At 33.9% G+C, this 14,352-nt stretch overlaps 2 protein-coding genes across 2 annotated transcripts in view; both read right to left on the bottom strand.

Annotated features, from left to right (window-relative positions):
- Positions 1 to 11,982, bottom strand: part of IPO9 (Importin 9) — a 66,811-nt gene extending 54,829 nt beyond the window's left edge. The window contains exons 1-8 of the mRNA XM_051216368.1: positions 11,862 to 11,982; positions 8,569 to 8,720; positions 7,974 to 8,205; positions 6,893 to 6,981; positions 5,293 to 5,373; positions 4,038 to 4,163; positions 2,444 to 2,621; positions 520 to 668 (exon numbers count right to left, since the gene is read on the bottom strand). Of these exons, the coding sequence (XP_051066955.1) occupies positions 520 to 668; positions 2,444 to 2,621; positions 4,038 to 4,163; positions 5,293 to 5,373; positions 6,893 to 6,981; positions 7,974 to 8,091 (741 nt within the window). The 5' untranslated portion in view covers positions 8,092 to 8,205; positions 8,569 to 8,720; positions 11,862 to 11,982. The remainder of the gene's footprint in view (positions 1 to 519; positions 669 to 2,443; positions 2,622 to 4,037; positions 4,164 to 5,292; positions 5,374 to 6,892; positions 6,982 to 7,973; positions 8,206 to 8,568; positions 8,721 to 11,861) is intronic.
- Positions 11,983 to 13,043: 1,061 nt separating this feature from the next.
- On the bottom strand, positions 13,044 to 14,150 carry MIGA2 (Mitoguardin 2). Its single transcript, XM_051219384.1, has one exon. It carries the CDS (start codon positions 14,141 to 14,143, stop codon positions 13,244 to 13,246), a length of 900 nt encoding a protein of 299 aa, XP_051066957.1. The 5' UTR covers positions 14,144 to 14,150; the 3' UTR covers positions 13,044 to 13,243.
- Between the last annotated feature and the right edge of the window lie 202 nt (positions 14,151 to 14,352).

A 14,352-nucleotide genomic window follows, 5' to 3' on the forward strand; every position in this document is an offset into this window, starting at 1 on the left:
AAACAATATTTGCCTTGTTGACTCAATTTTCCTATGCTCTAGCTACTGTTCGGTATGTTACTTATGTCTCTGTTTTTCCCTGTGTTAATAGACTGTATTGTTTATTTTGGCTAAACCAAGACTGTGTGCTCAACAGTCACTCTCGATTCTCCTTCACTTCTCTTAGATTTTCTCAACCTCCTGCCGCCAGGCATCCCAGTTTCGATTGGTGATATATACAACTTATATCTGTCGACATCAGCAGAGTAAACAACACAATGACAGGAAATAAGAACGGTAATTCTACAAAGATGTTAGTCAATATATCAGCTACAGTGTATTCGAAAAGTCGATGATGAAAAAAGTTGCATTTTCTATAACTCAACTAACTATTACCATGATCACATAATACCAACTGTATGATTGTTTTATAAACAAGTTTCTATAACTAGGAGATTTCAAGATAGTTTACTATAACTAGGAAACCACATCATAAACATTTGGATGTTAAAAGACTCAATAAACATGTCAACAACTTACTGTTTTTTCTGGTAGTTGAACAAGTTGACATAATTGAGAGCATAATTCATCAAGATACTTTATCATAGATTTTCTGGATTTCGACGAAATAAGACTAGTTAAACATTGTAAAATACTATAAACAAATGTATCATAATCCAATATTTCACCTGTAATTGAATAAACACAAGAAAATGGATCAAACAGTTACATCACACAATTACATTATGGATAAACATTTGAAAAAAATCTCAAGCCGATTAGAAACAACAAAGTTCCTATCGAAAGCAGAAGAATAACTTTAATGACGAAAACATAATTCACACATTAAGGTTAAGATTTTTGAAGTCTAAAGAAAGAGTTAAGCTTTAGGATTTCAATTGAAATTATATTTTACGATTTGTCTATACACATCCTAATCTTAAATTTAAAACAGAAGCACCTACGGGAAATTTTGAACAATTCATTAATGACATAAAAATAACATAACCATTGTAGATTTTATTTTGTATTATGATTAATTCATTCATATTTGCCGTTTTCTGTTTAAATGAATAGAATCAAGAATTTGTCAGGTTATTTTAAGAATTGATCAAGAGTATACCAAATTATGCACGCATACCAACTGTTTACTTTTATGTAGATGTAATACTGATTACTGATTATCAACCAGAACATAATGTTAAACACAATGTATACAAGACTACAATAGCAAACAAACTGATAAAGAATAAATCTCTTATGATGAGCAGTGTCCGAGATCTGATACTGATTAAGAAAGTGCTATCCGTTAATCCCCAAACTGACTACTTGAGCGAGAAGATAAGTGGGAGAGAAAATCTACAGGGCTAGTGAAAAAATGCCTAAATACTCATTTTTATATATTTATTTCTACTTCTTAGAAAACCAATCCATTTCTTAGCCAATGATGTGTAGTTGTCCTTCAGGTCATTTCTGGTTGCTATCAAGTAACCTTCTCAACTAGCTACTTCTTGTTGGCTCACTATATTAAGATGGAATGTGGCTAACAGGTATATATAATTGGCGAGTCCTAATTATAACGAAACGCACTTTCCGAGTTCAACTGCTGACTACATTTCGTCTATTCTATATCAACTTGTGTCATAATAGTTAGTATCGAGGCGATCCGCCTAGGATGTCTATACACCAACAAAATACATCACCAAAGTATCAACAACCGGATAATCCAAACCATTCCAAACTGCGTTAAGTTGATTAGGGTTTGCTGTCTTTTTAAGAAAACTAGTCTAATCAAAAAGATCTAAAAATCGACACAAATCCGGGCAACACCAACACTGAACCAATCAAATACAAGAGAGTTACTGTACCAAATTGAAAACGTTATGATAGTTAATTGTTACCTTATGTAAAGCTCAGTTAAGACCTGAATTTATTCAATTCTTAAAAAATTTAAAGTAGCTAAACATATCTATGTTGCTTAACCTTACAGGTTTTTAGAGTCAGGTACTAATAAATGCTGTTTCCCATGGACTAAGGAGTATTCCGAAATCGGTACTATAGTTTAGTTTAACGGAAAAGTTATACGATAGGAAAACAGAGGAATCAAAATAAGGTCAATTGTTCAATAGTATACTGTCATGTACATAACTAGCAGAATATAAAACGGAAAAACGATGGGCTCCAACACTGTATCTTTAGGTACCTTCATATGCCAATATGGATATCAACACCCACCTGACAAGTTCTAGATACAAAGAAATGTGTATCTTGAACTCCAACGCAAACCATAATCTATCTATTCATAAATCTCATCACAAAATGGCTATATGGGAGCAATCCACCCAGAAATCACATATATCAATATAGCCTGATTAAAACTCAGTCCTGAATACAAACAACAATATAGCTCAGACCCCTAGAAATAATATATAGATTTGTTTTGCTTTAATAAAAAGAAACCCACCATCAGAATCATATTCTTCTTCTTTTTCATTTGAAGAGTTTGAAGCAATTTGCAATTCAGTATATTGTTTAACACAGGATATAACCAAATTCAACACTATATTAATCATTTGTGATATATTATAACCAGGAAAATTCGAGAAAAATTTACGATTTTCAACGCAAAGTGTAATTAAAAGCTGAAGAAATGGCAACAAAATGAGTGAGTTAAGTGACTTTATAAATTTTATTCAATAATAATGTTAAATATGACTTTTAAAATATGACTTTTTAATTGTTGATGAAAGAAATGTTGATTAATACAACATCATACTTGAATTATGATACTTTTGTATTACCATATCTGTAAGTTTCTGTTTGACTCCTTAACTGTTGTTACACTTTGTACCGTCTATAAATCGTGGTTTATTAATTATGCACTTGTACGTGTAGACTATCTGGTTGGGGACCGCGAGATGATAGCAACCGATGGTTAGAGACCCTGAATGACATGGCTCAAAATCGTTTGCAATGGCGCAGGTGCATCCACTCGTTGTGTTCTCCCAAATTCTAATCTTCTGAATTCTTCATGTCCCTTTTTTCCTCTTTCCAAATTTATTTCACTGGATTATACTCTTTAAGTAACATCTCCAAACCCTAATCTTCCCGATTACTGCTTATACTCTTATTACCTCTACCACTAAGGGATTTGAATCGACAACTGCATCTCTGTGCTAATGTGGTGTGGCAACTCGAACTGATGTACGTACGTACGAAGTTCTACGTTGTTACTGACTGACTGACTGAACCTAGTTATAAACAGATTGTGATTTCTCATTTATGGCGTGTTTATATCCTATAATTATTGTTTAATAATAAAAAGTAAATCAGGTAGCTTTTCTCGTGTTCCCATTGGCCAAACTGAAGGGAAAAAAGAGTTACATGAATTGATCAGCATTGGTATACCGAGTAGCCTACTAATGAGATAAAATAGTTATACAGCGCTTTCGGGTTTTCAGTGATGATCTCTATATATTGTCAGTCGGCGATGTAAACTATAGAATGATATTTCTGATCATGATATCACACTGAACAAAATGGGCGCCCCATTCCTTTACGTATAAAGCAGCATAGATTAGTGGTGAGGCGACATGATGTGTTTTCACTGACATCAATGTAGGCAGACAATTATGCACATAGATTCGTTTGGAGAAACGTCAAAAATTCTTAGTCGGAGAAACTTTAAGAATTCCAATGTATAAAAACATACGGAAGAGGTCAGACAACAAAGATATTCAACGTGAATCCAAAGAGAAATAAACATAGCAAAACCCACGAAGACAGCCAATCACAAACAAAGCCGTCAGAATGAACCGATATAACATTTGTGGAATAACTAGAAAGCTCACTTCAACATGAAATAGATGTTCAAGATATCTAGAATGACAATCAAAGAACCAAAATTAAACCATCTAGCTCGGAAAACTCAACGCCAGGAAAGTATTCATCTGAGCTACAAATTTTCTCCATTATTTTATAGAGTAATGTGTAGTGACTAAAAAGAGAGTTAAAATTAAAGCATGTAGAATAAACAAAAGAAACCAGAAGTTTCTTACTTGTATAAGTTCACCTTTATGTGATACTTGTGATATTGTTGAATTTTCATCGTAAGTAGTTAGATCACTAATAATTGCTCCCAATGATGGACAAATATAACGATTAACAAAGTCATTTAAAATATCCTTAACGGAAGTGCATTACAAAAATAGAAAACAAATAGATCAAAAAGAAATATTTTCAACAACAAAATCTTTTTATGTTAAATGATAGTAGACAAATAAAGATATATATAGACTTCATTCATATTACGCAACAGTTCACTTACATCTTGTCGTAAACTTTACAAGTATAGCTAGGGTGTAATGGTTAAATATCAATAAGCGCCTGGTGCGAGACTGATAGGTCCTGGGTTCGTGGATGCGCACTGCTGAGGAGCCCCATACTAGGACGAAACGGCCGTCCAGTGCTTCCAGGTTTTCCATGGTGGTCTAGCTTCAATTGACTCACGATTTCAATCAGTGAAATTTCTAAAATCTCCACAAAACCCCTTCTGATAAATATTAAATAGTTATTTATTCAATAACTAGGTATCTAAATATCAGATATAAGCTAATTAGAATAAATGATCTGTGGCTAGTTGTAAAATCCAAGATGTGAGTATTACTGTATTTGCGATTGGTTATCTGGATTAAGATGCATCCCCAATGTTGTTGTTCACAATAGAACTTAGATCCAGTAACTTTCGCTTTAAACGCCCAACTTGTTATTCACCGAACTAATGAGTCTAGATAGCCATTGGACTTATTCAACGAGTATGCTGTTCATACAAATTTTACTAATGTCTCGAGTAATCCCGTTGTTAATATTCAGGATTAAATTATGGGCGTTTGAAGTAAAGACTACTGAACTCGAGTCCTACTGTAAACTTCAATAATCCTAGTTACTAATCATCTATTCTATAAAAACTTGTGAAAAATAGCTATATCGAGACAATCTTTACAAAATACATATATTCCAATAAAGACTGATCGAAATTTAGTCAAATATATCAACAACGGTATAATTCAAATCCTTCATAATGATGAAATAATCAAACATGACAGTTTATTTTTGTAACACAAAATAATTCTATGTAATCACTGTTTAGTACACATCACAATCCATAATCCTTCATTAGATCATTTATGTTCAATATGCTCCGTTCAAAAATTATTTGATCAATCAAACTTCGTAATGTATATCTCACGGGAATTTTAACGAGTAACAACAGTATACACATATTTCCTTAAATAGAAATCAATTGCTACCTACCTCATTTTGGCACATAACAGCAATATTTAAGAGGTTATCAATTGTGATAACAGCACGCCGCCGTGTAGACTGATCATATGTCTAGAAAAAAAGGATAAGCCAAAGGTATGATTAAAAATAAATTCAGCGAAAGTATTATGAAACGGACAATCGTATAATACGAGTAGATATAAAGTAGTTGGAGGTGTTCCCCGCAAGATTAGAACACGTATTACCCAACTACACAGTCTACAATGTTAACACTGACATATCTTGGTACTTCAAAGGGTCAGTCGCGACCTGCATACCTGATTGGGAAGTTGAACGATTAGAGTTCGAATCCCACAAGGAAAATCGACTCTCGAGATTACGACGTGAACCGAAATACATATATGCCAGGTCTATGTTCTGAACGACTGACAGATTGAATTTATCCGTCGTCCTAGGACAATATTTTCTGCCTAATTAATTTTACTGTTGTTGTATCCGAAGACTAAATTATGGATAACTTCTGGGTATTATTTATAGATTATTATTATATATACTCTTATTGTATAACTACTAAATAGCTAGATTATTTATATTTATTTTATCGTAAGTTTTCCTTTGACCTATTGACTAGTATTATAAAATTTGCTATCCTCAAGGTATTCCAAACCTATTAGTTACAGTCTCTCACACTAACCGCCACATTTGGTTTGATCTTTTATAATTCTTATTTTTCATTTTAGGGTTTGATGAAGTCTGGTCTGTTGGTACATACACTACATGCGTCTGAAGTATAATACTGATGCAATGAAGGCTGGGATTGTGTTCCGGACTCAACAGGCAGGGTTAGGCGAGAAGTTACTCTTTTGAGGACAAATTAGGATTCACAGTTGAATCAAGGCTGCTAGTGCTGATTGACGTGTCACTGGTTTAGCACAGGAACAACGTCATATAAGCCAGTATTCTGATTGGCGACTTCGTCACGTGATAATTGACAGGGGCAAACGACGACAACTAACCTTAACACGATTACATTTATAAACTATGACTTCTACTACTCTGATATTTATCTCAGCAATTTCATCTCGCTGTAGTAATATAGTGTCAAGACTTGAGTAGAAGCACATTTGTCTAACATATAGTTTAATGACAGCGAACTAGATTATCTTCCTGAATCAATTATTGAGTTAATTTCAAACCTGGTGTTCGGCCAAGTTATAAATCACTTAAAAAATGATCAGCGTAACATATTTAATCGTCAAAATGGTAACTGAATTGTGAGGATTCCTAAACAGCAGCCCACCATATTCGACAAGCATGATTCTAGAAATTATCGTCTCCAATGTTGTCAAACATACGAGATATTTTGAGTCATTTCCCATTGCTATGCGTATTATTATTAAAACGGTGTAAATAGTTGGAAATCTGATGGAGTGACTAGAAGTACTATTGGATTTATGACCCTTATTACAAACAATCCAAACATTTAATTTCTCCAGAAGTTATTTTTAATTCAAAACAAACTTCTAATTAAAAAAAACAGAAAATCACAAGATAACTATTTACTTGAGTAAACTAAGATGCTATATAAGAACGATATGCTAAGTACTTTAATTCTCAAAAAGCAAATTACCTGTTTATCTGAATATATTCGCAATAGTTCAGGCATAATAAATGGACCAACTACAGGCAAGTCAAGGTCAGATAGATCAGAACTAACCTCTGTAAGTTTAAACCGAAAAACAAAATTCAGTGTTGTTTAGTTTCATTAAAAATAACTTGAAGTAGTCAATTAAAAGGGTTAAGACTTTGAAAGTGCATAAATTAGAACTTTAAACACGAAAAATGTTGATGTATAAATCTGAATATATTACTAGGACAACTTAACAAATGAAGTTGATCAACTCAAATTTAAAGTTAGTTCGGTATTTTTACATTACTTCTATAATAATAGGAGTAAATTGTTTGACAAACCGAATCATGTGCTTACTCATACCTAATTTTGAGAGGTAATATTCACAGTTCTAGTGAAAAGTCGTAACCAGGTATGCAACCATGTGGAATATGAGGCAGTTAACCACGAATCGCACCAGATGGTTGCGCAATATCTCGAAATGACTGGAGTTATAAGTGTAAACCATTAAATGGCAACTCACTGTACTGAAGAGTTCGATGAGAGGGGTCGTTGAAGCATTGTTAGGGACTCTGATACTTACAAGAAACTTTTAATTAACTTAACCAATTCACCAGGTACTTGTATATGAGCCATACTCTAAGTGTGAGGGTAAATAATACCACATGGTAGCCCAAACAGAAGTAGGTGGGGCGTGGTCCGAACCTGAGACGATGGCTGGAAGCTGGCTTTAAAATGAGATGCATACAAACTTTTATGGAAGATAATTAGGCGGTCATGGAATCTTATTTCCTCTTTGCAACGTACCTACTTGTAAGTAGCATGTGATTTTAAGGAAACCATTTCTACACAAATGTGTGAAGAGGGGTTTTAGAATAAATACTGTACATTCCCTAGTAAGCCAGAAAATTGTCGTTTTAATCCATTTGGGATTGTTTGTATGCTTACTATTGAAAAGTCTCTGAATAAAAAATGAAGCGACTGTTCAGTATTTTACAGGTAATTCGACAGTTAGTGATAAAATCTTCCTTAATAAACAAATCTTCACAAAAACAGAATATTCTCGGTTATAATCACTTACCGGTTAGTACACGTAAAACTCCATGTACTGTATTCTTATTGATATCATTATTATTATTATTATTCATACATGATTGTCGAATTAATGTAATAAGTTGATTAAATAAATCTGGCCACATTTCTGGCCAATCATGTTGAGCGATCAAAGTGATTGTATGAGCAGCTGTCACACGAATTGATCGATGAGGTGAAGTTAACAACTGTAACATTCCAGGTCGAATAAGGGATTTTGCCTTTAATAAAACAAAGAAGTATACAAGTAAAAGCATTCCACCTAAAAATATTTAACTTCTCTTTGATTAAGTCGAGATAAAATGTTTAAATAAAATAGTTTAGATATCTGTTTTATTCCAGAACTATACACATACAAAAGTCTTACTTATGATAGAACCCATCAGTAGAATATATTTAAAACTTGTATAAAATTAATAATCTTTCTGAAATTTAAGAAGCCTTCGTTTGCACTAATTGTAAACGTTACTATTAAGTTGCTAGTAAGGAAACACCTCTAAAAAGCTATGGAATTGATTATCATGAATACATCTTTAATAAACCATGGCAAAAAGTAACCAGAGATCAGGAGGCTAACAACTCACATTATCACATGTTTCCGGTGGTTTAAATGACATGCAAGATGTTTCACTCCAATGTACAGCTATATAATTCTTTAATGTAATACCAGCCAACTGACGTAATTCAACACAAAGTTGATCATTTAAAAATATATTTGCTACTTTGATTGGGTAGTCTGTAAAATGAACAGAGATACAATAATAAAAATGAATAAATGTAGACTTCTACGTGAGGCAGGCGCTGATGACGTTGTTCAGAGTGCTAATGAAAGTTTTACAGATAGACTATCTAGTCCAGTGAACACACCTGCACCAGCATTTCATAAATTTTTGTGCAACACGTCCATTAGGAAGTGACACTACTATAAATAGCGCCAGTACGGCTATTATCCTAAATGATTTAGGGGGAGGTCAGATCTGTATGAGGTATTTAACAACTAAACACTACTAATTAGAACATAGATTAAGCTGGTGACAAATACCTATTCTTGTTGATAATTGATTTATAAACAATATTTTCGTATTTACTCTAGATTCCTTGATAATCAAGCTACTAATGCACATAAACATAAAACGAGATTATACTAATGGTTTGGCGGAACTTACCTACGCCCGTTACTCCTCGTGGAGGAGCATAGGCTACCCACCATCATTCTTCATCCAACCCTGTCCTGAACAATCCTTTCCAGTTGCCATTCATCCTTTTCATGTCTGCTTCCAAGTACCGACGTAGTGTGTTCTTCAACCATTTTTTTCGTTTCCCTCCAGGATTCCTAGTTAGGGCTTGCTTCGTGATCCAGTTTGATGATTTCCGTAATGTATGTCATATCCGTCGCCAGTGTCTTTTCCTAATTTCATCATCAGTTGGAACCTGGTTTGTTCTCTCCCACAACAGGTTGATGCTGATGATATCCGGTCAACGGACATTGACTACTTTGCGTACACAATTGTTTATAAATACTTGTACCTTTTTGATAATGGTTTTAGTAGTTCTCGAAATTTCAGCCCCGTACAATAGAACTCACCGTCTTGACATTTGTATTGAAGATCGTGACTTTGCTATTGGTTGACAGTTGTTTTGGGTCCTATATGTTCTTCAATTGTGGGAATGCGGACTTTGCTTTGCCAATCCTCGCCTTTTATATCTGCATCAGATCCTCCTTGTTCATCGATGATGCTGTCCAGGTACGTGGTAGATCCTATCTCTTCCAGGGTTTCTCCATCAAGTGTGATTTGGTTGGTGTTCTCCGTGTTGTATTTGGGGATCTTTCTTCTTCACTTATATATGTTGAGGCATAGTGTTGCAGAGGCTTCTGTTACACTGGTTGTTTTTACCTGCATTTGTTCGTGGGATAGAAGGGTCAGGTCATCTGCGAAGTTCAAATCGTCTAGTTGCATCCATTGTATTCCGTGCTTACCCTGAGATGTGAAGGTCTTCATAATCCAGTCAAACACCAAAAGAGAAAGAGAGAGTAAGTGGCCTTGTCTGACTCCAGTTCTCACTTGGAATGCATTTGTCAGCTGTCCTCCATGCACCATTTTGCAGTGTAGTCCGTCGTATGAACTCCGGATGATGTGGACGATTTTCACAGGTACACAGTGTCGAAGAAGTTTACAAAATGTTCTACTATCCACACTATCGAATGCTTTCTCATAATCAAGGACGTTGATGTACAGTGGCGAGTCCCATTCAAGTAATTGCTTAACAATGATCCGTAGTGTCACGATTTGATCTGTGCACGTCCAATTCTTACGTAATCCGACCCGTTGATCTCGAAGTAGACATGAAAAGGATGAACAGAGTTCGATGGAGAACACTGAGGGGCAGCCTATGTTTCTCCATGAGGAGTAGCAAGCGTAAGTAATTAAGTAATATATTGTTATTTATTTATTTATTCGAACACATAAATATTGGTATAAAGGGGCACCAAATACATATGCGCCAAACAAGTCACTTGACTTGTGTGTGTGTTGTGATACTGCCCGGGTGCCCAAACCGAAGCAGGTTTGTTAGATTCCCAGAACTCACTTGTCAAATGTCTTATTTTTGTGATTCTATTTTGAAAATTTGAATTTCTTGTTTTTGTGCCAAAAGCACACATTTTCACCTTCATGTAATACTTCCCACTTGGGAGAACCTTAAGTGTTACTGGTTCGCCTCTTTTAACATGGTATTTTGTAACGTACATATTTGGTCATTGTGTCACTGAGCCTTCGTTCCGTTCGCAGATTAGACGAACTAATCTCTTCAAACATAGCATATATATATATATATATATATATATATATAGCGAGTGAATTATTTGCTATAAAAAAGAACTTGAAACTTTAATTTGAACCAACACGATTCACGTCGTGTTCCAGCTACTACGAGTTTAGAATTCATCAAGGATGGAAGAAATGTGAACAAGTTTACTGTTGGTACCGGTAATGGTAAAAGTCAAAGTTACGTGATTTGTCAATTGATTTTATAAATCATTTGTCACTCCGAAATATCCTTCATTAAGTACATAAACTGCTGTATCTTCAAAAGATTTTCCTAAAACTTCCTCTATAAGATTAAACATGGAAGGAAAGCAGACCAAAAGAAGTCCGTCAGTGTACCTACACTACTTATTACAAAAATCAGCGTAATATCCTATTTAATATATCATCGTCACATTGACGAGAGAGGTGGAATCATACTCTAGCTCGTATTTATATTTATTTATTTAAACACATAAACATTGGTGCAAGGAGGCACCGAATCCCTTAGGTGGATCCTCTATATCCACCGACCTGGTTAAAGCGCCCGACATTCGATTTTCGTCCTCTCAATTTCGTAAACAACAACCCCGCCACGAGAAGGTAGTAAGACTTCCCTGGCGATGGCTGTATATGCTTGGCCATGTGAGAGCATTTCAAAAGGGAGAGCGGACTCTACACAAGCTCGGCCGTACCATGGAATTGGGGGGAAACTCGTGTTAGCATAGATAACGAACTGAATTCAAGACAGGTGATCTGTCTAATCATTTCCTAGTCGACTAATCAAAACTCTTTTTAGGCAGAGAAGTAAATAACCAACAATTATTGAACTTTTACTGAAGTCAACGGATTTATATTATTACTCAACAACAAGTAACCATCAATTCAAGTTTTACCAAAGCACACTAGGCAGTAAATTTCTGTAAACCTACTCTTTCTTAACGTATCGTGAAAGAACAGTACATAATTGTTGTAAGTAGTAATTCGAAATAACTACAGTCCAAACCACTAGTGATTAAAAAAAGATTCACTAAGTGCTACAAAACAAAATAGTAACATTAAACTGAACTGACCTTCGAGAACTTCCAATGCAGTCAGACTTTGTTCAGCAGCTTGTCGGTCACCAATCCCATGTCCAAGAACAATAGAGAAAGCGGAGAGAATAGCTTGAGTAGGTGCATCCATGAAAAAAACTGTAAGATAATTAGTGATAACAAATAAGAAAGAACCTGTAAAGATTATGGGAAGAATAGAGAACGAATGATCGTTTGTGACTAGAATAGATGTATAGATGTATACCAAATTGCAACCACCAATTTAACAAGTATATGTAAGTGTAAATCGGTTTCTCAACCACCAAGGTTCATGATTGCGGGTGAAAGTCAAATGGTCTAACCATCACTCCATCCAATAATATCAAAAAGCTTAAATGAGTAGCGTTTTTTAGGTGAATGTAGAGAAACCCTCAAGACTACGGAACAGCTTCAAACTATGAAACATATCCATGAACTACAAACATTTTAAAAAATGATATGCATTGTGATTCATAGTAGAACAATGAATTAAACCCTGAATTGAAATTAATAAAAAAAAATGATGGGAAAATCACGAGATCATTGGGTTAGTGGTTATAATAGTTGATTTCTAACAAGGTTCAAAACACGTTACATTTACTTCAGTCTGAAAGCCGATTAATATCACTAGGTACCACGCAAAAAGATGTGGCTTGGAAGCGAGTATACACAACAAGGAAATTACTAATAATAAATTAGTTAGCAGTAAAAATATTTTTTAACATAAACAATCGAATCGATTTGGTATTTTGAAATAACTTGGTAGGTTTCAATATAAGAGACCAATCAGTGGATAAATACATTGTCACGGTATACATCTTTTGCCGAAAAATATACTGATTTCTTCCGAAGACTTAAATCACTTAATGAAATAAGGAAACAAAAAGCTGTTGATTTAAGCGTGCTTCGTGTATAAGAACGATCACCTTTATCAAATGAGTGAGACAAAGAAATCCGTAAACGAAAGAGTACTCTGAACTACTAATAGAAATTCAGAAAAATTGTATCAGTCTTATCAGTAACTAATAAGATAATTTTTCAGATTCATAAAAAAACTAAAATTAATGAATTCCAAAAAAGTCTTCATATATTCTAAGTAACTCACTTATCAATAATAACCAGAAAAAAAGGGAAATACTTAAAAGCACATTTCCAAACATATTTGAGCAAAAACAAAACTTGTTTCCAGGAAAACTAAAAATCTACTTCTATATTTGGGAATGTTTCATAGTTGACATTAATAATAAATATTGAAACAAAAAAAGTTTATCATACATTAATAAATGCATATGTACATACAACGTACGAAGGGTTTAAATAAAACAATAAAAATAAATGGGAATTGAAAACATATTTTTGCTAAGAAAAGTATCCACTATTTGTTATTCAACTTTACGACATAGTATCGGTTGGACTGGATTCGATTCCAATTCAAATGGTAGCGTATTTTCAGATAATTTCAGTTCGTCAATGAACATGTTTAATAAATCTTCAGAATAAACATTAATTAATTTATATAAATCATTTGCTAAATCTTCTACAGTTGTATAACGTAAACCAATTTGACGATGAATTGTATTCGGTGAGATAGTTTGTGGTAACTGATCTGACTGACACACTATTGTAGGACCAGATTCAGATATAGTAGTACCCGCACTACTATTATCATCACCACTGTTACGATTATTATAATCATGATTACTATCATTTGAATCAATGGTAGAATTCAACAAGTTTTCATCTAGTGAATAATTATTGAAAATACTTTTATCAAATTTATCATGTTTTATGGAATGTTCACTGAAATATAATGGTAAACCATTTGAACAGGAGATTCTTGCCAATGTAGATGATGTTGATGCATCATAACATATAAATGATTCACGAATAAATGATATAATAATTTCACGGAAACGATCACAAATATGAAAATAATTTTCATTTGGTCCAAGAAAACCCCAAGCTAATGCAGGCAAAACTGTACCAACCATACTATAATAGTGTGCATAAAACCCATCTGGATATTTTAATAATTTTCGTTTAGCCAATAGAATAGTCCAAACAGTTGAATCAAGAGCGCAACGTTTAAAATTATCACTTAACCATTTATGTCTAGTGACAGATAATACAGAACTAGGTGGATTAGCTAATAATTCAAAGGCTTCTAGAAGCATTAGATCAATGACGACATCATAAAAATTGATCATCTTTACACCTTTAGCGAATAGTTCCTCAGCCATCATATTGTTCGGCTTATTTTTTTGAGAAATAATGAACTCCATAAGACGACTGAAAGGTAAATAAAGTTTTTTTTTGAAAAATATGAAAAATATACTTAAAAAACATCCAGTTGGAAAAAAGTCTACATAAATATCAATAGTGAATGGTGTTATATGAGAAATTGATTGGATTTTTAAACATAAGTCAGTGAATATCAACTTAATGATTCAAAGACACACATTGTTACGAGACGTGAAAGTAGAATTCCACC

Source organism: Schistosoma haematobium, chromosome 4 (genome assembly GCF_000699445.3).
Source record: "Schistosoma haematobium chromosome 4, whole genome shotgun sequence".
NCBI lineage: Eukaryota > Metazoa > Platyhelminthes > Trematoda > Strigeidida > Schistosomatidae > Schistosoma > Schistosoma haematobium.